Source organism: Tachysurus vachellii, chromosome 19, assembly GCF_030014155.1.
Source record: "Tachysurus vachellii isolate PV-2020 chromosome 19, HZAU_Pvac_v1, whole genome shotgun sequence".
Taxonomy (NCBI): domain Eukaryota; kingdom Metazoa; phylum Chordata; class Actinopteri; order Siluriformes; family Bagridae; genus Tachysurus; species Tachysurus vachellii.
The window spans coordinates 18,362,873-18,388,288 of NC_083478.1; the positions used below are offsets into that span (position 1 = coordinate 18,362,873).

General features: G+C 39.0%; 3 protein-coding genes across 3 annotated transcripts; 1 reads left to right on the forward strand and 2 right to left on the reverse strand.

Annotated features, from left to right (window-relative positions):
- Positions 1-521: 521 nt before the first annotated feature.
- Positions 522-8,686, reverse strand: cbx5 (chromobox homolog 5 (HP1 alpha homolog, Drosophila)). Its single transcript, XM_060894421.1, has 6 exons — positions 8,562-8,686; positions 6,873-6,950; positions 5,488-5,698; positions 5,129-5,348; positions 4,764-4,864; positions 522-3,090 (listed from the first exon to the last, which is right to left on the reverse strand). The coding sequence occupies exons 3-6, from the start codon at positions 5,625-5,627 to the stop codon at positions 2,949-2,951; spliced, it is 603 nt and encodes a 200-aa protein (XP_060750404.1). The 5' UTR covers positions 5,628-5,698; positions 6,873-6,950; positions 8,562-8,686; the 3' UTR covers positions 522-2,948.
- Positions 8,687-9,263: 577 nt separating this feature from the next.
- On the forward strand, positions 9,264-18,003 carry hnrnpa1b (heterogeneous nuclear ribonucleoprotein A1b). The gene is made up of 22 exons (XM_060894599.1): positions 9,264-9,361; positions 9,900-10,019; positions 10,123-10,269; positions 10,356-10,566; positions 10,652-10,744; positions 10,821-10,907; positions 11,059-11,118; positions 11,296-11,484; positions 11,579-11,701; positions 11,777-11,859; positions 12,016-12,125; positions 14,919-14,931; positions 15,403-15,522; positions 15,629-15,775; positions 15,862-16,072; positions 16,152-16,244; positions 16,327-16,410; positions 16,619-16,678; positions 16,911-17,105; positions 17,259-17,393; positions 17,482-17,548; positions 17,715-18,003. The coding sequence occupies exons 1-21, from the start codon at positions 9,350-9,352 to the stop codon at positions 17,535-17,537; spliced, it is 2,349 nt and encodes a 782-aa protein (XP_060750582.1). The 5' UTR covers positions 9,264-9,349; the 3' UTR covers positions 17,538-17,548; positions 17,715-18,003.
- Positions 18,004-18,452: 449 nt separating this feature from the next.
- On the reverse strand, positions 18,453-24,098 carry nfe2 (nuclear factor, erythroid 2). Its single transcript, XM_060893906.1, has 4 exons — positions 23,817-24,098; positions 21,217-21,295; positions 20,924-21,076; positions 18,453-20,321 (listed from the first exon to the last, which is right to left on the reverse strand). Exons 2-4 carry the CDS (start codon positions 21,262-21,264, stop codon positions 19,119-19,121), a joined length of 1,404 nt encoding a protein of 467 aa, XP_060749889.1. The 5' UTR covers positions 21,265-21,295; positions 23,817-24,098; the 3' UTR covers positions 18,453-19,118.
- Positions 24,099-25,416: the final 1,318 nt, after the last annotated feature.

Sequence of the window (25,416 nt, forward strand, 5' to 3'; positions counted from 1 at the left end):
AAAAAAAATAAATAAATAAAAATAAAATAATTTTTTTTTTTAAATATATACATGTTGTTTTCTGCTTTAAAATAAATTCACCAGAATTCTTCATGGCTAATATTAGACTCCTATTTCCATGTGCTTCATCCTTTTTAGAAAAGCATTCATATAAATAAAATGTAATTCAAAACAAAAATAAATCTTAGAACGTGCGAATAAATCTCACAGAACACCAAAACTCAAAAATATAAAATAAACAAAAACAAAAAAATTAATGTCTGGTTATTCAAATAAAGCTCTCAAAAACAGCAACAAATATTCCGAAACAAAAAAAAGCTAAATAAAATCTTCAGCAATAAAAAATAAATAAATACTTGTATATATGAAGCGTAAAACAGAAAAAAAATCGATTCATGTTTAAATGTTTTTTTTTTATATAAACAAACAAATAACTCTTTTGTTCAAAATGTAATAAATTCTGCCTGGAATTAAGGATCAGCTTCATCATTCTGAATCTCAAATCTGTTTGTCACAGCAAATCGGTCTTATTAGAATTTCTTTATTTTGATTTGACAGTTTTGACTGAATGTCGGCAGAAACATTCTACACTTTACAAACATAACCGATAAGATATTTCACATGTAAGCAGTGTGGGGGCTAATTTATAAAACGCTCTTCAAAAAAAGAACAATAATAGCTACCATGAGGAATATATTAAGACCAAAATCATACGGTGTACTGCTGGGTCATGGTGTAGCGCTAGTGATTGTGTGCGTGAAGAGAGAGCAAAACATTTCAATTCAAAAGAAAAGCATTCATGGATTTCCTAAAAAAAAAAAAATAATAATAATTTTAAAAAATAAAAAATAAAAAGCCTTATTCCTTTTTGGTCCTTACATTTACATACTCTGGAATTTTTTTTTTTTTTTTTAATTCGGTTCATTGATTTTAGTTTTTTTATGAAATTTTTTTTCAGTTCTCTACACCAAGACAAGTAATCAATTCAACAAATAACATCCAACACCACCACAGTTTGGTACGATATTATGGGTTGCATTGAGATTTGGTCTGTACATGAGCGTGTAGCCGAATAGCACCATCTGCTGGAAAGGTTAATCCTGTGAACTGAAATTCACCTGTAATTGATGCAAACGTTTAGCTAAACGTTTAAAGCCTGTCTTTAAACTATCAAATCAAAACATGGCAGTATTGTGGATTTCAAATGAAAAACTATCAAATTCGTGTGGAAAACTAGGTTTACTACAATTTGATACAAGACATTTAAAAAAATCTATAGGTAAAAGACATCAAAATCTTACTTTGAAAACACATGAGTATCTGATGAATATCATGACATGAGAAGAGGAAAAAAAAAAATTCAAAAAGTCAGGCCGTACATTTTATAGTGAGATGTACAGACGTATGTAACGACAGTTGGTAAGTCATTTTCCTCCAGAAAACTGAAATCAGAAAAACCTCTGATTGGGATTGAAACCACACACACACACACACACACACACACGTTCATTACAGTATCTAAATCATAGCAGTCCAGAGCACATCTGATGGTCTGAAGTCTGTTCACAACATTTCACCTTTCTGTCTAAACATAACCAGTATGTGAGGTTTAAAGTGAATTTAAAAAAAGAAAAAAAAAAGAGAGAACAGCTAAAATGAAGAGAGAGGAAAAAAAAACCTAAAAAACAAATGTCAGTTCCTTTCGTCTGACTACATTCGCCATGATGTACAGCTCAACCTTTCTTTTTTTTTAAAGCAGAATCAGTAGCTCTGTCGTGTCAGTAAAAGTCAGGATGTTTTCTTGGGTGGGATTTATTCGTCCAGAGGCTCTACAAACAGATTTCCACACCTGAGCTCATAACACTGTTAAGCACAGGTTCAGCCTTGATTCGCTTCTTTGAGAACTGAACCATGGTGAGGACAGAAGTGACAAACGCTAACAAGGTCACAGTGTTTGTTATGGGGATCTTTCTATCTTATCTACAAAACCTGGTGTGGCTGCAGCTTTATGCACCACACAGACAGCTAATTTCATTTGGTCTTTAAATGACTAACTTCTACGTGACTTCTATCTGGATGGAATTAAACATGTAGCCATTTGCGTTGAAACCAGTAGCTGGAAGAAAAGTAAATGCTAGACAAACGTCCACAAGGTGGAGCACTTAGTTATGAACATCGCGGACGCATGTCTTTGCGAAGGCATTAATAAACAAGATCGTCTGTCCCCATACACCAATATGAGCGTGAGCAGGCGTTGATTTGTGATTAAAAAAAAATTTGATTTGTGAAGGGGAAAATCGACTCAGTGCATATGTCTAGTTAAGTTCCAGATTTGTGAAATGTATATATAGTCAAGGTAGTCCTACATTCTCTGGACACGTTTTGAGAGACACAGAGAGAGAGAGACAGAGACAAAGAGAGAGAGACTGATTGTTGATGTGGGCGACTAATCCAGCACTGCAGATACAGAACAACCTCTGATAAAAACACCAACAGAAATATCAACAATCTCAATACATTTCACCGACTGCTGAATGGACTCTATACGACTGAGTCAAAACATACACACAGGGGGAAAAAACAAAAAAAAACAATTGGGACACATACGTAAAATCATGAAAAAAAAAAAAAAAAAAAAAAAAAAAAAAAGAAGTGAAGCTCTGTCAGAATAACAGGTTAAAAACACTATCCATGTGATTCCATCAGTCTTAACATCTCCAATCCTCAAGCTCATGGCATAGTTCTCAATTACTCGCTCTTTCCTCAATACTTGAGACATTGTTTGATAAAGAGTTGCCATTTATACGGGAGATGAAAAGAGACTAAAGAAGGTGGGAAGAGACCTCAAATGCCAGGAGGCCAATGCCAGTGGTGGTTTGAAAATGGTCCGGAACAAAGGACGGATTGTGAGTGCACTCGTGTCTGTCTCTCGGAGGGGAATTGTATGCTTACACAGCTGCAGCACCCTTCTCCTTCTTCTCGCCATCCTCATGCCAAGTAAGACGCTCCTCGTAGAAAGCGATGACAATCTGGGGACACTTGTGATTGGCCTCCTTCGCGAGCACGAGGTCCGCCTCATCCGAGTCTTTCCTGTTGAGACAGTGTGAGATTTTATTACATAGGATTGCCGTGTACCATGTGCACGACTTAAGCCACGTTCACACTGCAAGTGTTAATGCTCAATTCGGATATTTTGCTCAGATCTGATTTTTTTGTTTGGCTGTTCACATTACCTTCTAAAATGTGGGCTATATCAGATACCAGTGTGAACTTTTTGCTGTTTCGAACTGACCCGCATGCGCAAACGAACAATAACAATGACGTCACACGCAGCACGCCGTTGCGCTAAAAAGTTGCCGAGGTTATGGAGGAAGTATTGTATCATCTGGTGCAAGCAAACATATCATGTAATGCTATAATGTGATGTATTCAATGCAAGCATTATGAGCTGGTTCACGTAACCACTTTATATAACACTCTTAACACACACGTTACCAGTCACGTTTGTGTCACGTTTTCGCCGGCGCAAAAAAAAAAAAAAAAAAAAGGGGGTTTCGCCGGCGAAAAAAAAAAATTTAAAAATTTTAAAAAAAAGGTTTCGCCGGCGCATAACTGTGACGAATGTAGATTGACGTAAAAGTCGCATCAAATGCGCCCTGGCTGTTCACACTGAGGCCACATTGGAAAAGATCAGTTTTGGGTCTGATTCAGGACCACATATGGAAGTGGCCCAGATCTGAGTGTTCACACTACTCCTGAAGAAGTCTGACCTGGTCACTTGACCCCAAAAAAATCGGATTTGGGCCACTTTTACCTGCAGTGTGAACGTGGCCTTAGTGTCACCTGGAGAAAGAAACTCCATGTTATGGATTATGTCATTTTTACATCACAAATACCTTTCATTTCAGGGGGTAGCTGAACTTGTGGAATTGTATTAAGCCGTTTAACAAGATGTCTGGTTAGCCAGTTTTAAGATGCTGCTTTGTGAGGAATTTGAAATTAAAATAAGTAAGTAAGTAAGCAAGTATAAAAGTGGACAGCGTGCGCCAGATTTAGAGAATTTAAACCGTACTCTGCACATACTGCACTAAACAGATTTAGGCACAACCTTCTTTGCGTTTGTGTGTGAGCAGAAGTTTAAAGATTTAAAAGTTATTCAAATTAATACCGTGACAACTCGGAATAGTAAATTGACCGAAACACATCACAAGTTAGTTAACGGATGCTAAGGGTTTTTTTTCGGGGGAAAAAATATAAACGTGTTTTTTGTTTTTTTTGTTTTAAGAGCAGTATGACTGTCTACTTATCTTTTTAATACCATGATTATAACCTGTTACATTATTTATCTCAAATAAGTTTCTTATCGCTGTGAATTAATTTTGTGGGCAAAAAACAAAGGCACATGAAAAGTGACCTATTAATAAAGTTGCGGTCATGTGACCTACTCAGAAATATTGTCAGATCTGTTTTACACTAAGCTAAATAAGTGTGTATGTACATTACAACAATGTGCTTCACACTTCACCTAGGTCTAATTTTGACCTATAACTAACTACTGTGAAAGTTCAGTAAGCGAATAGTGAAAACTTTACAGAAACTACATTAAAGGGACACAATAACAGGTCAGTTGGTGAACTATTTAACGCAACAATAGGTGATAACGTCCTTGCTGGAGTCCTGCTGAGGAAACATTGACTTTGTATTGTTATGCGATGGTTCTATAGGTGTGACACGTATTCTTCACGAAACTGTCTGGCACTCACCACTTCATTAAGAACATAAGGTCCCCACAAGAGTCGGTCGCACCAATGATCTTCTCCGGCTCCAGACCTCTCTCAAAGCCTCTAGCGACTAGGATCTCGTCCTGAACAAAGAGAAAACATTAATTAGTGCAAAACAAAATGACAAATTTTCTAAGACACATTCATGATATTCTTTACACAAACCAGCTGTTGCATTTTGTTGCAATTCTGTACTTTTGTTCTGCAACCGCTGTCCTTGACATATCATTCTAAAAATTAAACTAAAAACTAAAGACCACAGTCTGCACTCGGTCAAATCAGCCGAGAGCACGTCACGTACCAAAACAGCAGCGCATACACTAAATAAAACCAAAATGCCCCGTCACCTCTTTTTTCCGCTTCTGCTTGCTGCCGCCCTCCTCTTCTTCGTCTGAGTTTCTCCTCTTGCTGCCAGGTTCTTTGGTACGAGAGGGAGTTGCGCTGGAGGGTTTGGTCCCACTGCTTGGAGTACTCGTACCACTGCCACCCTTTTTGTACGTCTTCATGAATTCGGAGATGAGATCTGGACAGTCAAGGTTTTTTTCTGGCTCCCACGTGTTGTGTTTACTAGAAACGACAAATCAGCAAGTTGTACAAATATTAGCTCATATGTCTGCAAATAAAAGATCGACAATGTAACGTACCAGCATAGAAGCAATACAACAGAAAACAGTCAGATTATAACTAAAAACGGACGTCGACTTACTCTGAAAATCCTTTCCATTTAAGATAGTACTCCACTCTGCCCTTTACAACCCTCCTGTCCAAGACCTTCTCCACCACATATTCTTCTTCGTCTGAGGACGCAGATTCATCATCCTCACGGTTCTGATTCTTCTTTCCCATGACTTCTCAACACGCCTTCTTTTCCGCCCACGAGTAACAGACAGACTAAGCGAGGAAGGGAAAGGATCCCTCTGCAATACAAAGGCAGTGCATTTACAAAAAAGCTGCAAGCCACTTAATCACTCTCTCTTAATATAAGTATTCAGAGCATTGACAAGGACAGCCTGGATCTATTATGTACGAGTGTGTATATGTTATACATAAACAGATTCATTATTTTAATGAATAGACAAAGCATTTTCAACTATTTTCACATACTAAAAAACACTTACTGTGAAAATACTAATACCATCAGAATATAAAGCAACCTTTATTCCATTGCCCTGCTTTTGTAACAATGCTCGCAGACAAGGCCATTCAGTTCCTTATCAGAAAAGCGTGAAGCTCGGCTGAAATGTCTTCAAAATCTTGACCAAGTACCAGGAGAAGTGATCAAAACCCAACCCCAGTCATCACACAATTAACCTGATGAACATCTCTGACTGTAATTACTTCTCAACCAGCACAAGAATCTTTAGGAGCAGCACTAATGTTGACCATTTTCAAAGTGCCTGATCGCTGGCATAGAAATGTCTATAATATGACAACATGCTCATTATTCAACTTAATATTACAATTTAACATTGTGTCATGACTTTGTTTCCTTTTTTTTTAATCTATTTAGTGAGACATATGTTATATCCTAGAAATGTGTTCTCTTTAATTTTGTCCATTTACCCCTAATTAAATTTTTTCTTATGGAAATTTCTTCCCCAATCCAAAATCCAGTGGAGGTCAATCTTCCTGCCAAACACAGCATAACAATAGACTACAACACCCTTCTTAAAATAAAAAAAAAGCTACGGAAAAAAAGTAATGTAACGTCGCTACGGTTTTCCCCTCACACTCCTGTATTTTTATAAAGTGTTAAATCCTTTCAGATTTACATTAAACACACGTGTCACACCAGTGGGTGTGTGTGTGTTGCCATCAACAAGCTCATGCTGGCTCAGTTGTAATGAATATGATGCTGTATGAGAGAAACCTTTTTAATCCCAAATAAGAATTTTCTGTTTTTAAATGAATTTAGAGTGATAGTTCATGCCTATGAACGCTCACGCCTTATCACCCTCCAAAGAAAGTTTCTTCCATGAGAAGATGTATTTAAAGGGAAAGTGAGACATGCTCAGTGAGGATATGGATAGTTTGTGCTTTACTGTTAAACAGAGAAGTACATCATGATGCATCATGTCCTTGAATGCTTACCTCTGGTCCTGTTTCAAAACAAGCCAACTGGATCTGATGTTATTACTGCTGTTTGAACCGGTGGCACAAATGTCATCCCTGAAAAAGAGAATTTACAAAAGAAACGTGAACGTATTAATGAGTTTGCTTTATTATTTAGAGCGTAACGTTGTTCTTTTTAATCTCTGGTCCATGATGTGTTGAATAGCGGCTCGGTTTGTGTTTACACTTGTGAGCTTCCATTTTCCCTCCAAATCTCTCCTACATTTTCTACTTCAGAATATTTGAATTACGAATTTGAGTATTACGGAAATTATCACCATCAACTCCTTAACAGCTTTATGTTTGTATGTTTATGTTTACGTGTGTATTGATTTCTTTACAGCTATCTTGTTTACCTAATAAAACAGCTGGATTTCTAACTTTGACATCTAAACAAACAATAATTTTACAACAGTATATTAGTGCTTTTTTAAAATGTAGTCATTTAGACCAAACAGTCTCAAAAACCCTTTTGCACGTAGATGTTAATAAGACAACTTTTAAATCAGAAAGTCATTTCTCACAAAACACAAAATTAAATGAAGGCATTTAACTGTAACTGTAGTAAATGTCTTTAAGGTATTCGAACATACGAAAATATCATTATTTATCAAATTATTTTAATTATACACTTAAGGAAAATAAGAAACTTCAGGAATAGTTTTTAACTGGGCCCAAAAAAAAGCTAACTTACTAGCGTTTGATGCTATTTAATGGAGTGTCGATAAGAAAAATACAAAAAGATAGAATTTACTTTTTTAATCCGGTCTGTATGAGTAAAAAAAAAAAAAAACAAAAACAAACAAACGTGTAAATATATTCGCTTACAATGCACATGTAGTGTAAACGTGAATGTGGCTAGTCGGCTAGCATAGCTTTAGCTTAGCATAGCAGCTGAGGTAGTGATTAGCATGACCATGCTAACGCAGGCTCATAGAAACCGCCATCTTTGCACATAGCGACGGCGCAGAGCTAGCAATCTCAGCTAGTGTATTAATGAAGAAGTGTGTCGTTTTTTTAAGCTAGCGTCGTGCTGAATGTTCGTACTTGCACTGCAGTAACATATCGTTTGTTATTACAACACAAATACGAAGACATTCCTGTCAGAAACACGCCCTGAGGTCAGGTGAGCTAAATACGGTAGCTAAGTCTGCACTAGCCAGCAGCTGGGAAGCAATAAAAACAACAGAAATTGTACAAACAATAAAAGATTTCACTCAAGAATTCTGATGTGATCTGCAGAGTGTCGTTTTCGAAGCTAGTGAAATTAAGTAAGCACGATGAATCTCAGGGATTTTACGGGATTTAAGCCTGCCAGATAGCAAGCGTGATAGCAACATGCTCATGCTAAAAGCAGCCTCGTTCATTGCGTGTTTTTTTATTCGTGTTACCAACCGCACAAATCTCACGACTGAGGTGTCTGACTGCACGCACTAACGAGTCTGGATCTGATTCTTAACCCAAAGTGGTTTTCCTGATCGTCCCCTGTATAAAACAGAGGCCTAAGCAGTGAACACTTTTAAATGCACGAAATTACGACGAATGCATCATTTAAAGGCAACAGGAAACAGACCGCGAGTCAGCTGCATGCCGTGTAAGTTGCGTTGCATGCAAAAAAAAAAATTTAACGGGTTGTTTGTTTGTTATTAAAGAAATGAATTAACTCACACACACAACAGAGGTCTTCTTCGATGCTCTTAAAGGCAACAACCCTCCACACGAGTCCCTCTACGCGCATGCGCACACGCACATACACACACAGAGATGCCGGCCACAGCGCGCCAAAAACACACAATGGCACACAAGGCACTGGGGATAAGGCACAAATCCCTTAAAGAAGTGCACTATATCGTATTTAAAATAAGGCTTCATTGCCCTAAAATCCTAAAATAGCATAGTTTGGGATGCAATCTTTTTTTTTTACTTTTTTGCATTCCTCTATGAAATAATATATAACACGTCAAATCAGACGTTTAAATACATTTTATAATAGAATAGTTAACTGGATTCATCTTTTGCTCCATAGGAGGATGGTTTCATATTATGGTACCCACATTTAAGCCATAATAAATGTTGAACTATTATTATTATTATTATTATTATTATAAGATTATTACTATTAGTTGTAGTTGGTAGATATTTTGAGGGAGGGCATTTCTGAGCTACACGATCCAAACGAGTTCAGTTCAAAAAACCTTTATTAAACGCAGCACCTTTTGCAGCACGTTTGAAAGAGTAAAGTTTGGTTGCATTAGCAGATGCCGCCTATGGCTCGTAATCAAAGTAATGACGTTAATGTAGACCAATCGTTTTCGAAGAAACGTCGCCGTCGCGTTTTAGCGCGAATCGTGAACCAATCGAATAGCGCCGGAGGCGGAGCTCCGGTAGTTTATTTAACGTACAGGAGCATTTGGTTTTCTTGCGATTCTATTGACGAGTGGGCCGCGCACTTCGCCATGTCGAAAGAGGTGAGTTTAAGCAAAAGCTGTAGTTTTACACGACTTATGCTTAAGATTTACGATGGCCGTGTTTGACTTGCAGCGTTGCGTAGGTTTAATTGTAAACATTCCAATTTAGTAGTAACGCGGTAAATTCGATGTAGCGTGATGCTATTTACGCACTTAGCCAGATGCTAGTAGGTCCGCCATCTTGGTTTTCTTAAGCCTCATGTGCTCCAGCAAACTAGCCAAATAAATTGGTTAGTTATTTCTGACCGTTGGTTTACGCGTGTAAGAAAACTGTACGACTGAAATGTACAGTTTACTTTTGCGAAAGTTTTAGTGTTCGTTTTGCTTCTGTCACCGTGTCCGTTATTCCTGACGGTGTGTAGTTAGCTTGCTAGCTTGTTCGCTAACTAGCTAGCTATTATGGGTGTCTGTATTCAACATGGCGGATGTTTTCACCGCGTTGGTTCGGCGTGCATAAAGCACAGGCCTGAATCCCGGTTTTTGAATGATTTGCATGATTTGTTTATATCTCGAGGTAACTTAAAGTGCTGTTTTTCAGGGCCAGCCACGAGAACCCGAGCAGCTCAGGAAGTTGTTTATTGGAGGCCTCAGCTTCGAGACCACAGACGAAAGCCTGCGCTCTTATTTTGAGCAATGGGGCACGTTAACCGACTGTGTGGTGAGTCCACTTACTTCAAATGATTTGTGGGTGTAAATATGACTTGTGATTTAAAGAGTTCTCTTTACTGTGAGTGTATGTGCTCATTATCTCTTTTTTAAAGGTTATGAGAGACCCAAACTCCAAGCGCTCCAGAGGCTTCGGTTTTGTAACGTACTCCTGTGTGGAGGAAGTCGATGAAGCCATGAAGGCACGTCCTCACAAAGTCGACGGTCGTCTTGTGGAGCCCAAACGCGCCGTGTCAAGAGAGGTATGTGCTGTTACAGTGACTTTTTTACACACACAAAGGAGTTGGTTTGATCATTTTCTAAACATGCATCTTTTCTTGTGTTCCAGGATTCTAACAAACCCTTTGCACATACCACGGTGAAAAAGATCTTCGTGGGTGGCATCAAGGAAGATACTGAAGAGGGCCATCTACGAGACTACTTTCAGGAATTTGGGAAGATTGATGCAGTTGAAATAATGATCGATCATAAGACCGGCAACAAAAGAGGCTTTGCATTTGTTACGTTCGATGATCACGATGCTGTGGATCGAATTGTTAGTAAGTGACTTTTTGTTTTTAATGCTTTGCTTTGTTGTGAAATTGTGGCTTATTTTTTTGCTTAATGTGCATTTTCATCTCCTAGTTCAAAAGTACCACACAATAAATGGTCACAATTCAGAAGTAAGAAAGGCAGTGTCTAAACAAGAGATGCAGAGTTCATCAATGAACATGAGGGGTAAGATGGTGCCTTTTACATACGTGTCCTGCATGTTTTTAATACATTTATTAAGCAAGTCTTGTCTTCTGTATAGGACGTGGAGGTGGAAACTTTGGCGGCGGCCGATATGGCAACAATGACTTTGGAGGAGGCAGAGATGGATTCAGAGATGAATTTAGAGGTAGCTATTGCTGTTATAGCCCCACATACAGCAAACCATATATATATATATATAAAATAAATAATGTGTGTTATAGTCCTCACCATGTGGTGCTTGATGTAAACCCATGTATTGGGTTAACTGTTTATATTGCATTGATGTGTCTAATCAGGAGGCAGAGGTGGAGGATATGGAGGTGGAGATGGCTACAACAATGGCTTTGGAGGTGATGGTATGTGATTTTTTTTTATTTATTTATTTTTTTTTTCCATGTTTTTTGAACATGAAAGATTGTTCTTTTTAAGTACATTTTTTTCCCCCACTGGTTCTAATGATTATGTTGTCAATGCTATGTCATTAACAAATCCCATATAGCCTGTAAAATCCATATATAAACCCTGTTAAACAGGTGGCTACGGTGGTGGCGGCTCTGGTTATGGTGGCAGCCGTGGTGGGGGATACGGTGGTGGCGGTGGACAAGGCTACGGTAACGGCGGTGGAGGATACGGTGGTGGAGGATATGGTGGCGGTGGAGGAGGCAGTGGCGGCAGCAATGCTTATGATGGCTATAACAACGGCAGTGGAAACTTTGGGGGTGGTGAGTATACATTTTGATTTCTAGTGATGTATAATATAATTTTTTTTTTTTTTATGTCTTGTTCTATGATTGTGAATTCTTGTCCTATGCACAGGTAACTTTGGTGGTGGTAGCAGCAGCTACAATGACTTTGGAGACTACAACAGCCAGCAGTCAAATTTTGGCCCCATGAAAGGAAACTTTGGAAGAGGTGGCCGGAATAGTGGCCCATATAGTGGTGAGGTTTTGCACCAACCTACAACTTTTTCTTCCACATTGTTGACCAAAACCTAACCACTTTCCATATCCTCAGGTGGATATGGGGGTAGCTCTGGAGGAGGTGGAGGCTATGGTGGAAGTTCAGGCGGAGGATATGGTGGAAACTCTGGAGGCAGACGATATTAAGTCCTTTTAAGGTTTGCTTCTTTTGTTTGCTTTACCTTTCTTTATTGTAGAGTCCTAATTAGTCAGTCCTAATTAAATCCTATTAAAAAAATTTCTAAAAGCATAAGAGGCAGTGTGTAGCTTAATGTTGTTGTTCATATTCAACAGGACTCAGTACTTAAGAGAGGAGACAGGAGAGCGAGAGGGCTGACAGGGCCGACAGGGCCAGCGGCAGGTTTACTCCCTAGATCTGCTCAGCCATTCAGAAGAGATGTACAGTAGTGCTGTCACAAGCGGGACTTTTGTTTTTCGTGTGTGGTTGTGATGTCGTTTTTTTAAACATTTTTTCTTTCTGGGATGCATTCCATATGAGGTTTTGTAGAAATACTTTATTCCGCTATACTAATTATGTGTAACTCTAAGAAATCAAGTTGAAATAAAGCAACTTCCTTTTTTTAAAAAGACAACTGTTTCAGTCACTGGGGATTACTGGGTGTGTCAGTGGGGATATGCATATTTTTTTTGTCTAGCCCAGAGAGCTAAAATACATTAAAGGAAATTCTCAAACTATCTGAGGAGTAAAGATTGGCAACCTTCTGATTAGATTGGTTAAGATGAAGCATGTTAGTTTGTATGACTGTCAAGACTAGCCATCTAAGCAAACTGAGGGAGGAGTAGGAAGACCTTCACCATTGAGAAGAATCAGGGAGCGTTTTGAGTACAGGTCATCTCTGAAAGACTAGGAGAGAGGGCAACAGAATGGCTTTATTGCCACTAGTAGGTAAGAACAGACTTCTCCATTACCACCAGACACAACTCAATCCTTTAAGTCTATTTTCTTTCCTGTAGATGTAGTATAGAATTCTGAACTTTGCAGTTATGTTTCTGTAAATTGACTGCAGCCTGAGCTGGTATGAACTTAACATTTAAGGCTAACCTTGTTTGATTACTCTCTTAATTTAAACATAATACCAAGAAACATGTATGGCTTTGTATCTAGTGACTGGATGTTTATTTTTTTCCCCTTCTAGGAGTATATGGGATATCCAGATTGAAGACTTTTGCCCCTTTTTCATGGGCAGTGTAAAGGTAATAAATGTAACTTTTGCTCCATTGATGCCTCTAATGACCCCCTTCCTTATTTTTATTTATTTTTTTTGTTCCCTAAATCACTTGTTTTATCTGTTGTAGGACCAAAGACCGGTTTTGGATGACTTTTTTTAAGAGGTGTTTTTACTGAATGAAATAAAGCTTTTATTGTTTTGTAACAAGTTGTGCTTTATTTATTCTTTAAAATCTGTTCTTGTAAGTTTGTATTAATTGTTGATTGCTTAAAAGCAATTTGAGCTGAGACTTAAGCGTTAGGTGTGTGCTTAAGAAAAATGGACTCTAGGTGTAATCAATCGAGTGGACTAAATTATGCCATGAATGTTTTATGTAAATGGAGTTGAAATGGGTGGGGGCTGTTCAGAATGTTTGACTATTTAAGCGCGTTCTGTAGAAAAAGCTTAAGTGGATGTTGTACCGTAATGGTAAAGGCGTTTGAACTACTGAGTGGAAGGTCGTGAGTTCTAATCCCAGGGCCACCAAGCTGCAACTCCTGGGCCTCTAAGCAAGGCCCTTAACCCTCAATTGTGTTGTATAAATTAAAATAAAATGTAAATGTAAAACTCTGCATACGGGTGTCTGCTAAATGCTGTAAATGTAAAGTAAAAGAAATTGTGACTTAGGTTTACTGTTAGAACTAAATTCAGCATTAAACTCACTTTTTTTAAGCTGCCCCAGCATCATGCTCATGATTGTATATCGTCGCTGCCGGGCGGAATCCTCGTATCTCCAAAACCGTTATTTTTCAGGAAATTAAAAAAACGCTGTCCCTTATCTGCAGTGCACAGGGTTTAGTCTGCATTGCAGTGGATTGTCTTGCGCTAAATTCCTGTCCTGAGCACCAGAACTAGTGGTGGTCAAGATTTTTTTTTCTTTGAGCCCAGTGTTTTGAAGACATTTACCTCAGAAGTCGTGTTGATTTGTTGCGACTCTTCTTGAGGAGAAATATGCTGTGAAGCTCTCCTGCGGAGTGAGGAAGAGGTGGACAGTTGAAGTGTCCAATGGAGTTATGAGATTTGCGCTCAAGCTATTTTCAAGACTTTAGATTGGTTAATAACTTGTAAAAATAACAGACCCACGTGGGGACTGACCAATAACATCGATACGTGGTTTAGGTTTTCATTCCAACCAACCATAAAACAAAGCTGAGTGTCAATCAGCCCATTAAACAGCCTGGAGTCAGGTGTGGCTTCTGCTTTGATGGGTAGGAGAACATCACTCCACACCAGTTCTTTGTCTGTAGCCCTTTAAGATTGGACACCCTGATCTAAACCAAAACATGAATCTCACATAATATTTAAGATTCCCTGTCACTTTGCCAGCTCTGGCAATGGATTTGGCTTTCTATAATATGAAAAGTTCAGTTTTCAACTTGCTTTGTTTCAGTTCTGCAGGCTTTTTGTCAGAATTTTGCCAAGAGGACCATGTCTATTTTCAGCTGATTCATTTCTGTCATTTAGCAGACACCTTTATCCAAAGTGATTTTCAATTTATAAAACGGAGCAATTGAGGGTTAAGGGCCTTTCTCAGGGGCCCAGCAGTAGCAGCCTGGTGGAGCTGGGATTTGAACTTATGTCCTGATCAGTAGTCCAACACCTTAACCACTAGGCTAAAGCTACCACATCAACCATGAGTGTGTGTGTGTGTGTTTGAGTGTGTGTTATTTTATTGTACCCAATGAGATTACCAACATTTTGTGGCACATTCAATAAATTTAATCGAGTGAAAATATATTTCACATACACCATTTTAGCAGGAGGGGGCAAAGTGTGCTCGCCTTGCCGAGTGAAGTATTTGATTAGCAAGTGTATAAGCCAATCATCTGTTATCCACAGCGCATGCGCACAAACCGATCGAGCCAATCGAATATTGCAGGGGGCGTTTTCCTGTGTGTCCGTTTTAAAGTTCGATCCGGTCCGTTTTCACATCTTGTGTCGCTTCTAGCAGACAGAATAAAACCACAGAATGCCAAAGGAGGTAAAAAAAAATACGTCATAAACTAATACTTCGAGCTGTTGCCTATAACGGTTTACTCGTAGGGATTAAAACAACAAACATACGTGTGTTTGTGTAGTGTTTACGACACTGTTTGTGTGTCGTCTGCGCCGCCATCTTGTTTATCAGCTTGTGTATGTTTACAGGCACGGCAAAGAAAATACAGCCGAATAGCTGCTGAAGTATATGTTTATTATTATTATAAAACACATTTATTGCTGTAGGTTAGTTTCAGGTGAATTCGAACTGAAACCTGCTTGTCCGTGTGTTCGTTTGTTCCCTCGTTGGCCGCCATGTTGTTCCAGCTTTGTGTCTTGACGCTCGTTCACGCGTCATTCACAATAGCGACCTTCTCTTTCAGGTCAAACCGACCATGTAGCTTCCGTTAACCTTTATTATAATGTAACATAACGTTATTACAGTTAATAGAACCCGAATGATGTTGTTTTTCAGGACCAGCCACGAGAACCCGAGCAGCTCAGGAAGTTGTTTATTGGAGGCCTCAGCTTCGAGACCACAGACGAAAGCCTGCGCTCTTATTTTGAGCAATGGGGCGCGTTAACCGACTGTGTGGTGAGTCCACTTACTTCAAATGATGATTTGTGGGTGTAAATATGACTTGTGATTTAAAGAGTTCTCTTTACTGTGAGTGTATGTGTTCATTATCTCTTTTTTAAAGGTTATGAGAGACCCAAACTCCAAGCGCTCCAGAGGCTTCGGTTTTGTCACGTACTCCTGTGTGGAGGAAGTCGATGAAGCCATGAAGGCACGTCCTCACAAAGTCGACGGTCGTCTTGTGGAGCCCAAACGCGCCGTGTCAAGAGAGGTACGTGCTGTTAAAGGGACTTCTTTACACACAAAAATGAGTTGGTTTGATCCATTTCTAAATATGCATCTTTTCTTGTGTTCCAGGATTCTAACAAACCCTTTGCACATACCACGGTGAAAAAGATCTTCGTGGGTGGCATCAAGGAAGATACTGAAGAGGGCCATCTACGAGACTACTTTCAGGAATTTGGGAAGATTGATGCAGTTGAAATAATGATCGATCATAAGACCGGCAACAAAAGAGGCTTTGCATTTGTTACGTTTGATGATCACGACGCAGTGGATCGTATTGTTAGTAAGTTTCTCGCGTACATCCTGGATTGTTACAGGTTTGAGTAGCTGAGGCTTAATGTTTTTGTTTTTTTCCTCCCTAGTACAAAAGTACCACACAATAAATGGCCATAATTCAGAAGTTAGAAAGGCCCTGTCTAAACAAGAGATGCAGAACGCATCGATGAACATGAGAGGTAAGACTGCCTCCGGTTGTCTTTTTAATCACGCAAGTCACATTTAAATTAAGGAAATCATTTTCTCTTTGGCTTTTTATAGGACGTGGTGGTGGAAACTTCAGTGGTCGATATGGCAACAATGATTACGAAGGAGGCAGAGATAGCTTCAGAGATGGATTCAGAGGTACAAGTTACAGCTACAGAACTACAACTGTTGCTTAATGATAAAATGTAACGGTCCTCCTTTTAATCATTTTAGTGTGTGCTGCGATGTAAATTGAGGTGCAAGATTTTTATGAAGAAAAACTAATGAGGATATCTGTAGTTTACTCTATTGTTAATGGGCTGTACCCCAGTTTAGACCAATCCAAATGATTTTACTGTGTGATCAGGAGGCAGAGGTGGCAGTGGAGGATATGGAGATAGCTACAACAATGGATTTGGAGGAGATGGTATGTGATTTTGTTTCCTAGGCTCATTTGTGCAAACAGTGAACCATCTAGGTGACTAATTAGAAGAATAACCTTTGTTTATGATAAAAGTTTAAGCAGAGCCTTGTTCCAACTTTATAAATGTACACAAACATTTTTATTGGTTATTTAACATAATTCTTCTGTTACATGTAACGAAAGATCTAGTTTATTTTCTAGAGATATTTAAGGTTAATCAAAGTCTGTTACCCAGGTGGCTATGGTGGTGGTGGCAGTCCTAGCTATGGAGGCAACCGTAGTGGGGGATATGGCGGAGGAGGACCCGGCTACTGTAACAATGGCGGAGGAGGCTATGGTGGTGGCGGATATGGCAGTGGTGGATATGGCAGTGGCGGCGGTGGTAACAACTACGACAACTATAATAATGGCGGTGGAAACTTTGGAGGTGGTCAGTATTCCGGTTGTGTGTGTGTTTTTTTTTTTTTTTTTTTTTTTTTTTTTTTTTTTTTTTTTTTTTTTTTATTTATTTTTATAAATCTGATTAGACTATCAACATTTTGTCCCATTTCACTGATTTTGTGATTTCCTGTCGTGTGCACAGGTAATTTTGGTGGAGCTGGCGGTGGTAGCGGCAACTACAGTGACTTTGGAAACTATAACAGCCAGCAGTCAAGTTTTGGCCCCATGAAAGGACACTTTGGTGGCAGCGGTGGCAGGAATAGCAGCCCATATGGTGGTGAGTTGTTGCTTTTTTTTCTTTTAAAATGAAACATGAGATGTCTTCAGAATTCTAAACATAGTGCCAACACTCTTCTATTCCTCAGGTGGATATGGAGGTAGCTCCGGGGGAAGTGGAGGCTACAGTGGTAGACGATATTAAGTCCTGTAAAGGTTTGTGTCTTGTATTGTAACTTGTAAAATTGTAACTGTATATTAACATGTCCTTTTAGGTAAAGTGTCTTCTACTGGATGACAAATGTTTGTACAAAAATCTCTGAAAATCTTTGGAAGCCTAAGAGGCAGTGTGTAGCTTAACGTTGTTGTTCATATTCAACAGGACTCAGTACTTAAGAGAGGAGACAGGAGAGCGAGAGGGCTGACAGGGCAGCGGCAGGTTTACTCCCTAGATCTGCTCAGCCATTCAGAAGAGATGTACAGTAGTGCTGTCACGAGAGGGACATTTTGTTTTATTTTTTTGTTTTTTCTTTAATGGTTGTGATGTCAGGCTTTTTATATTTTACTTTATGGGAATGCATTCCATATGAAGCTTTGTGTAGAATTACTTTAAAATAGGGTCTAATTATGTGTAACAATCAAAATCAAGAAATAAAGCAACATCCATTTTTTTTACGTGTGCTGTTGTAGTCACTTGGGATTATTGGGGATTTGAGTTGTATAGTCAGGCATAGGATGGTGGAGAATATTTGCTGGCTATACATCTCAAATGGTGCTTTTGCCATCATGCCAGAACTCTTTCGACACGCAGTCCAGGCAGGGAGAACTTGCAGGTTATTTATAAAAGGGAAATGTTTTGAAGCAGTGTTGACATGCAAGATCTCTGCCAAGCCATCTGTAGAGCAAACACTGGCAACCTGCTGGTTAGATTGGCAAAGACTGAGCAGGTTAGCTTGTATGACTACCAAGACTAGCCATTGGAGCAAGCTGAGGGAGGAGTAGGAAGACCTTCACCGTCAGAAGAATCAGGGAGCGTTTGAGTACAGGTCGTCACTGAAAGACTAGGAGAGAGCGACAGAATGGCTTTATTGCCACCAGTAGGTAAGAACAGACTTCTCCATTACCACAGGACACAACTCATTTTATTCATTGTAGATGCAGTACAGTATTCTGAACTTTGCATTCAGTGTCCTAATTTAAAACAAAACAGGAAAGTAACTACAGAGAGAAGAATGAGCTGGAACAAATGTACATTGCTAAACAGTGTAACTCGAGTCTGTCCCTTCAGATTAATGCATGCAGTGGTCTTGTCTATGTATTGACTGGCAATTTTGTTTTCTGCCTTCTAGGAATTTGATGTGAAGATTTTATAATCCCGAATGAATGCTTTTTGCCTGTTTTCTTCAGGCACCCCAAAGGTAATTATTGTTTCCTCCATTGTGATTGACATTTAGTTAATTTCTTGCTAACATTTTTTTTAATTTTTCTTCTTTTTTTTTAGGACCAAAGCGATGATGTGGGGAATGAACTCTTAACTAGATTTTATATGTAAATAAAGATTTTTTTTAAAGTGATAAAATGCGCGATTCCTATGTTAATGCTTTATTATATACATAGCATCATGAGCATTGCACTTTATTTTTTGCTAAGGAACATAGCCAGCATGCTGAGTGGTCTTTGGCTGTGGCAGTGAGGATCATTTTGGGTTTGCTACATCAAGGATGCACATTTAAAAAAAAAAAATTATTATTATTTTTTTTTTTAAAAACCATGGTAAGACCCTAATTTATTCCCCATCCAATGAATTGTTTCGTTGCAGAAGGTAAAGGTTACCATCATTACTTTGTTGGAGCGAATAGTCCTCCAGAGAAAATGGGTGTCCTTCCTCATCCCGTAACTGGGAGAATAATTTAGCGTAAAGCTCGGAGAGACGGCACTTCAGCATGGTGAGATTTTGTTGGAACTCTAGCCTCTCTCGTGCTAGATGTTCCCTGCGGGCCCTTAGCTGACCAAGCTCATGTTCCAAGTGCACAATGTTTTCCAGCTTCCTCTTGCGGCAGTTCTGCGCTGCAACTTTATTCTTGCCGCGACGGCGGATGTCACGCACGAGTGTGAGCTGGGCATCGTTTAGTGCATGTCTGCTTAGTAGCTCATTGAAGTCATCTACAGGCAGATTGACTATCTTTTCAAGAGGAAAAGGGATTTGGAGAGCAACTGCTCTCCGCTCGTCCCTGGTGAGGGGGCTAGAGACGCCAGCCTCTTTTGTTTTGGGGTTTGGCGAGTCAAAAGAGACTGCTCTCGGTGTGCTTGCATGGTATACAAGGGGCTCGTGAAGAGTTGCAGGAAAAAGCTGCTGTTTCATGGATGGTGCATGCTGATGCAAATGAGGCACATGCTGCTGGGCATGTTGTGGGTTTGGGGCAACTGGTAAGTAGGAATGTCCAGAATAGGACCCAAACGCTTGTGAATAATCCATAGGGGTGTTCATGTTTGGTCTCATCTGACACGGGTCCTCGATGCCGTCTGTGTCACCTTCGGTATAGCCGTCTCGGGGTAAATATGTAATCGCCCCGTGGACTTCGTTCTCAGGTGAGGCGAGCGGTGGGCTTGAACCTAAAGAAAGCCCGGAGTCTGATTCGAGATCGTCTGGGTTTCCGTTGCAGTGTTTCCTTTGTCCCTGATTGGTGTTTGTCATGTTCATGGGATCCATTAGGCTCATTAGTGGGGGTTGAAGAGGTGGTGCGTTTGGTGGTAGCCTGGTAACCTGGCACCCTCCGTGTCCATAGTGCATCTCCACATTTGGGTTCAAGCGTTGGTACGGGGATATTGCATCAGCGTACCCAGCTTCAAATGCAGCAGCAGGGCTTGTCTGACAGGTGGGTGGATTGGGTTCTACCAGGTTCATCCCACAGCTCCCATAATGCACCACTGGCTCCATGGAGTGATATGGACCAGCCTCAAATGGATTTTCATTTGGGACCTCAAATTCCTACAACACAATGTGGAAACACACATATAATAATTAGTCATTAAACCTTAGTTTCACCCAATTAGCTTTATTCTCCTGGTCATGTCTTGTATCAAAATCATTCTTTCAGCTTTTCGTTATAGAATAGACAGAGAACAACTTAGACCGAAGAGGCCTTTTCAGAAGTCGCCTACAGGTTACAGATCACATCAGCCCACCTGCACGAACGTGCCACCCGTAGCTTATGCAGGGCTCGCTTAGGTCTGCTCAGGTTTCAGATAGAAACAGATGGCCATTGTGCTGCACAGGGGGCTGCTGGCAACCTACTGCACTCACCCTCGTTCTATCTGTCTTTATCCTTGCGTCACTCAATTGGCCTATTGTTGCACATCTTAACGGAATCGTTGCATTTAGGAGGAATTCAGCTTTAGCTAAATGTTACAGGGCTTGATTTTTCATTAAGATTTTTTTAATGGGATTAAGAAGTGTTTATCACGAATTGGTACAGAATGGTCACTTTTTTTAATCAATCTGGACAGTCCCTGGTCATTTCTTTTTAGTTTGACCTTTCTCTCAAAACCAGTAAATGAATCCCAAACAGAAATTTAATGCCTCAGACTGACCTGCAGTTCTGTGATTGCCATTAGTTCCTGCCAGGTCCAGTCCATCTCTGATTGCTGAGGAGAATAATTGGCCCAGACCCTGGCACTTGCACTGAATCTGTGAGTGCTAGACATCGACACTCCCCCATGAAGTCTGTTAGAGTTAACTGGTCCCTACAACAGCAAAAATAAAATAAAAACTATCATTTAAACTTCATCACAGCAAGGGTCTTAACATGATCTGTTTCATCCTTTACATAAAACAGTGAACATGATAAGCATGATCATTTTAAGGATTGATTAAAAGGACTCACCTCACACCTGAAACTAAAGGGAAGAGCGTTGTTTATGGTTGAACACATTCAGGTAAGGCCCTAGCTGCTCTGTCGTCCTCTGGGAAAATATAACCAGCATGTTACGGGTCAGTTGTGTGCCAAGCAATAAAAACACAAAAGATTTGAAACTTGTCGATAAATTACTGTTTTCATTTTTGGTATAAATGTATGTACAGTGTGTATTAAAATATTGTTCAAATGGATTAATCAAATACCCAGAATCAGTTCATTTCATTGTTTATCAATTTTTTTTTCTTCTTAAGAGTAAATATTAAGAAATATTTGCCCAATCTTGGTTGTGTTTACAGGCTCGTAATTCGGAAGCCAGCTTGGCATTTTTCGACAATATTAGCTAGAAAACTGGGAAATATAATGTAAATAATAATATTCATAAATCAATGTATTATATAATATATATTAAATATAGTAATTCATATAATATAAGGGATATACTATACACTATTACAGTAAAAGGAACTCCTTTGGATGCTGAATTTTTTCCAAGCAAACTGGGTAAGACTTTTGACAGTAGAATGTTGTTTGTTAGTTGCAGGATATTATATAGTGTGACGTGATAGATTAATGGTTAAGGTGTTGGAATATTGGTTGGAAGGTTGTGAGTTTGAATCCCAAATCTACCAAGTTGCCACAACTGGGACCATGAGCAAGGCTCTTAACACTCAGTTGTATAAAAATACACCAAATGCCATATTTATTTATATATACATATATATATATATATATATATATATATATATATATATATATAAACACGCACACACACATAGTGCATAATTATTTCAGTGAAGTTCTTAAACAGAACAAAATATTTGAATGAATGCATGTTGCAATTATAAGAACCTACTTGACGTTTATAATATTTCCACGACTGATAAACCTTGTGGAAGAAATTATTCGAGTTGTAGATAAACCCTTTTTTCCTAGTGGTCTACATGATTACATGCTGCCATTAAACCATTTTATGACAATTTTACACTGTGCTGTGAAATAGTAACAGATTTTATACCCACTGTTTCTAACATTGGTGAGCATTTATTTAAAAAAAATTAAATTAAAAATTTAAAATTAAAAATGATTTTTTTTGTATGTATATACATTGCTCATTCTTTGTGTATTGGATAATATATATGTAGAATATTAAAAATGAATGCTTAAGTCTTAAGGTATGTGCAGTTAGTGTGCTTTTTAATACTGTGTTTAGCTTCATCATTAAGTTTCAGAAGTTTTGCAGTGAGAATTCAGAGAATTTATTGAATTAGAGAAGTTCTTATTTTTATTTTCTGATTATTTGTAACAATTTGAATAAAAATGCATTTGTCTGAGACGTTTCTACTGAGAAAGACAGGATACTAATACGATATTTTGTTTATTTTACATCAGAAAAAATCGAATGCAAGTCTAAGTCAAAGATAGGAAATTTAATTTCAGCTCCAAAACTGGATTTATCAGTGGTTCTTCCCACATTCTCTAAATGTGAAAGCGTGCAGAGTTCCGTTGCGTTGTATGCAGCCTATCAGCTGAGCTTTTTGTGGAGTAATGTCAAAACCTGATAAGACAATCTTTTGGGAACCAGGCTGATGTACAGAAACGCTAACATGGGGCCTAACCGCAGAGTTACAGGAAAATTATTTAAAAGCACGTTGATGGGAAATTTAAATATTATATCTAAGCTTCTAGAACATCTTTGAATTTTTTTTCTTTTAAGTCGAACATCAGGTCAGAATTTACACAGTAACGTTATAAAATGAGAAGTGGCAAAAGCGCACTAAGTGTAAAACTGTTGAGGGACATCCGATGGTGTTATATCAAAATGCAAGAAAGATCTTTTCTTTTTATTCGTTATGTTCAGTATAGTAAAACTGAAAGTGTTACATCCTGCAGATGTACATTTAGCAGCTTGTCTGTAGCATTTCCTTTGACTGGTTCGCCAATGTTTTAGAATACATCTGTCACAGAGTAGCCCTGTTTCAACATCAGGTGTGATATCCTGATCTCTCTCACACACACACACACACACACACACACACACTAGAATTAGTACTCATACTGATCTCTACAAACTGCTAATAAACTTCGAAATGTCTCATCAGACGAAAGTATACATTATAAGTCATGATCTCATTCATGTTCTCAAAAGATCATCTCTAACGTTTTGAACTTTGATCGACGTCTCCGTTCCAAATATTCTCCAGCATAGTCCTTGGCATAAACTTTGTTAATATTGCATTCAAACATCCCATAATTCCACTTTGTCCAAAACTTACTGTTTAGTATTGTTTGTAAAGTGTGACATAAAACCAAGACTAGTTCCAGAATGATGTCCCTCTATTAATCAACTAAAAAAAATCTCCACAGATAAAATAAATGTACAGCATAAGTACAGATTAAGAAGATGAACATGGCTGTTTGCAGGGAAATTTAAAGCAGTAAGTCTTGACATAACACACGCTGGTTAAAAAGTGTCTTTGCTTTAAAGAATTCATTAAAACCTATACATCACTACAGAATATGGCCTCTGTATGCACATCATTTAAAACTGGAGTGAAGAGGTAACATACCTTAGTAGCATTTCTTTGGATCCATGAGTTCAGGTAAAATATCTCGAGCTATCATATTATCCTGCAAGCCAAAAAGTTGAACCTGGAGTTCAGCTGAAGTTCAGAGCTTCACAAATCAGTCATTAATTGTTTGGTATTCATTTTTAACTGATAGCTCTGAAGTATATGTGAGGGACCTCTGTCTTTCTGTCTCTGTCTGTCTGTCTGTCTATCTATCTCTCTCTTTCTCTCTCTCTCTCTCTCTCTCTCTCTCTGTTTCACTCTCACTCTCTTTCTCTCTCTTCTGCTTTGGCTGTTACTTGCATAAATGGGATGGGTCTGTGGGTGATGTAAGCAGCTTTCCTGTAAAGCTCCCACACAGTTTTGCCCTCTTCGTGTCCTTAGTGCAACTCTAACACTTTGACCTCCTAAATTTATGTTTCCCACAAAACAACCACAAACAGTTATGTCATGAATGTAAGAGCCCGTCGCTAGCCACCCTGCATCCCAACATCCCCCATTCCCGTTTGCCTATCCAAAATAAAGACTCTGGGGTATCTAATGCCTTATGATGGTGATTAATTGACACGTGATGACACCAAGTATTTAGCTATATCGCACGTGCTTAGAGGTGAGGTGAGGGGAGAGGGAGGGGGATCAAAAATGAAGCTTACCTAAAGATATGCTGTGAAGAAAAGCCACCAAGCCACCAAGTGGGGATGTGGTTAAGGAACAGAATACACATGCTGAAGCACCTGGAACTAAATCTGGCGCTGCTTCGAGGATCTGTGTGAAGAAGGAGTAAGATGGAGTGGAGGCAAGGAGGAAGAAGGAGGGGATGGGGGGTAGATGGTGAGGGGAGGGCTAGCTTTCTGACTTGCTTTAGTACAGATGGAATGTACACCTCTGACAGGTAAGAAAGGCCACATTGTTCCTATATCTGGCAGCCACGAAGGGAGAGAAAGTGGAGGTGGAGGGACCGAGAGCATGTCTTTACATAGCTGGTGACCGTCTGAGTCCTTGGCCTCTTCTTGCAGTGCCAAGTTCGCAAGCTTGAACTAATTGTGCTGCTAAAAAAAAAAAAAAATCACAGCTCGGTAGATTAGGATGCGATCTGAGATTTGAGATTTGTGATCGTTCTTCTGAAAGGCTAAATTTCATTTGACCAATGCTACTGAGCCACTTGCCTTATCGTGTTACAGACCTCTCAATAACACTGTGGACAGAGACAGCTGTATTACACCACTTAAGAGCATTCAGGTGTGCTGCCATCCGCAATCATTAGCTACACACAAAGGTGTCTGTTTATGCCAAAGACTGCTCATGTAGCTGAAGTGGAACTTAAATAGGGTAAAAAAGGCAGCAGCCAATTGGTTTGTTACTTCATCTAACACTGCCATTAGAGACTGCTAAGCTCTGAACAGGCACTCTGTCCAGGTTCACAGTGGGTCCATCTTATTAATATTAATATCATTAAGACTTTTCAGGAAAAAAATTCAGGAAGTAATAAAAAACAAATCTCATAATAAGTCTTTGAAAGATTGCCATCAGTGTAACAGCTAAATCTACACTCAGGGGTTTTTAGTACTTCATTATGGAAGCTCTGAGACTGTACAGTATG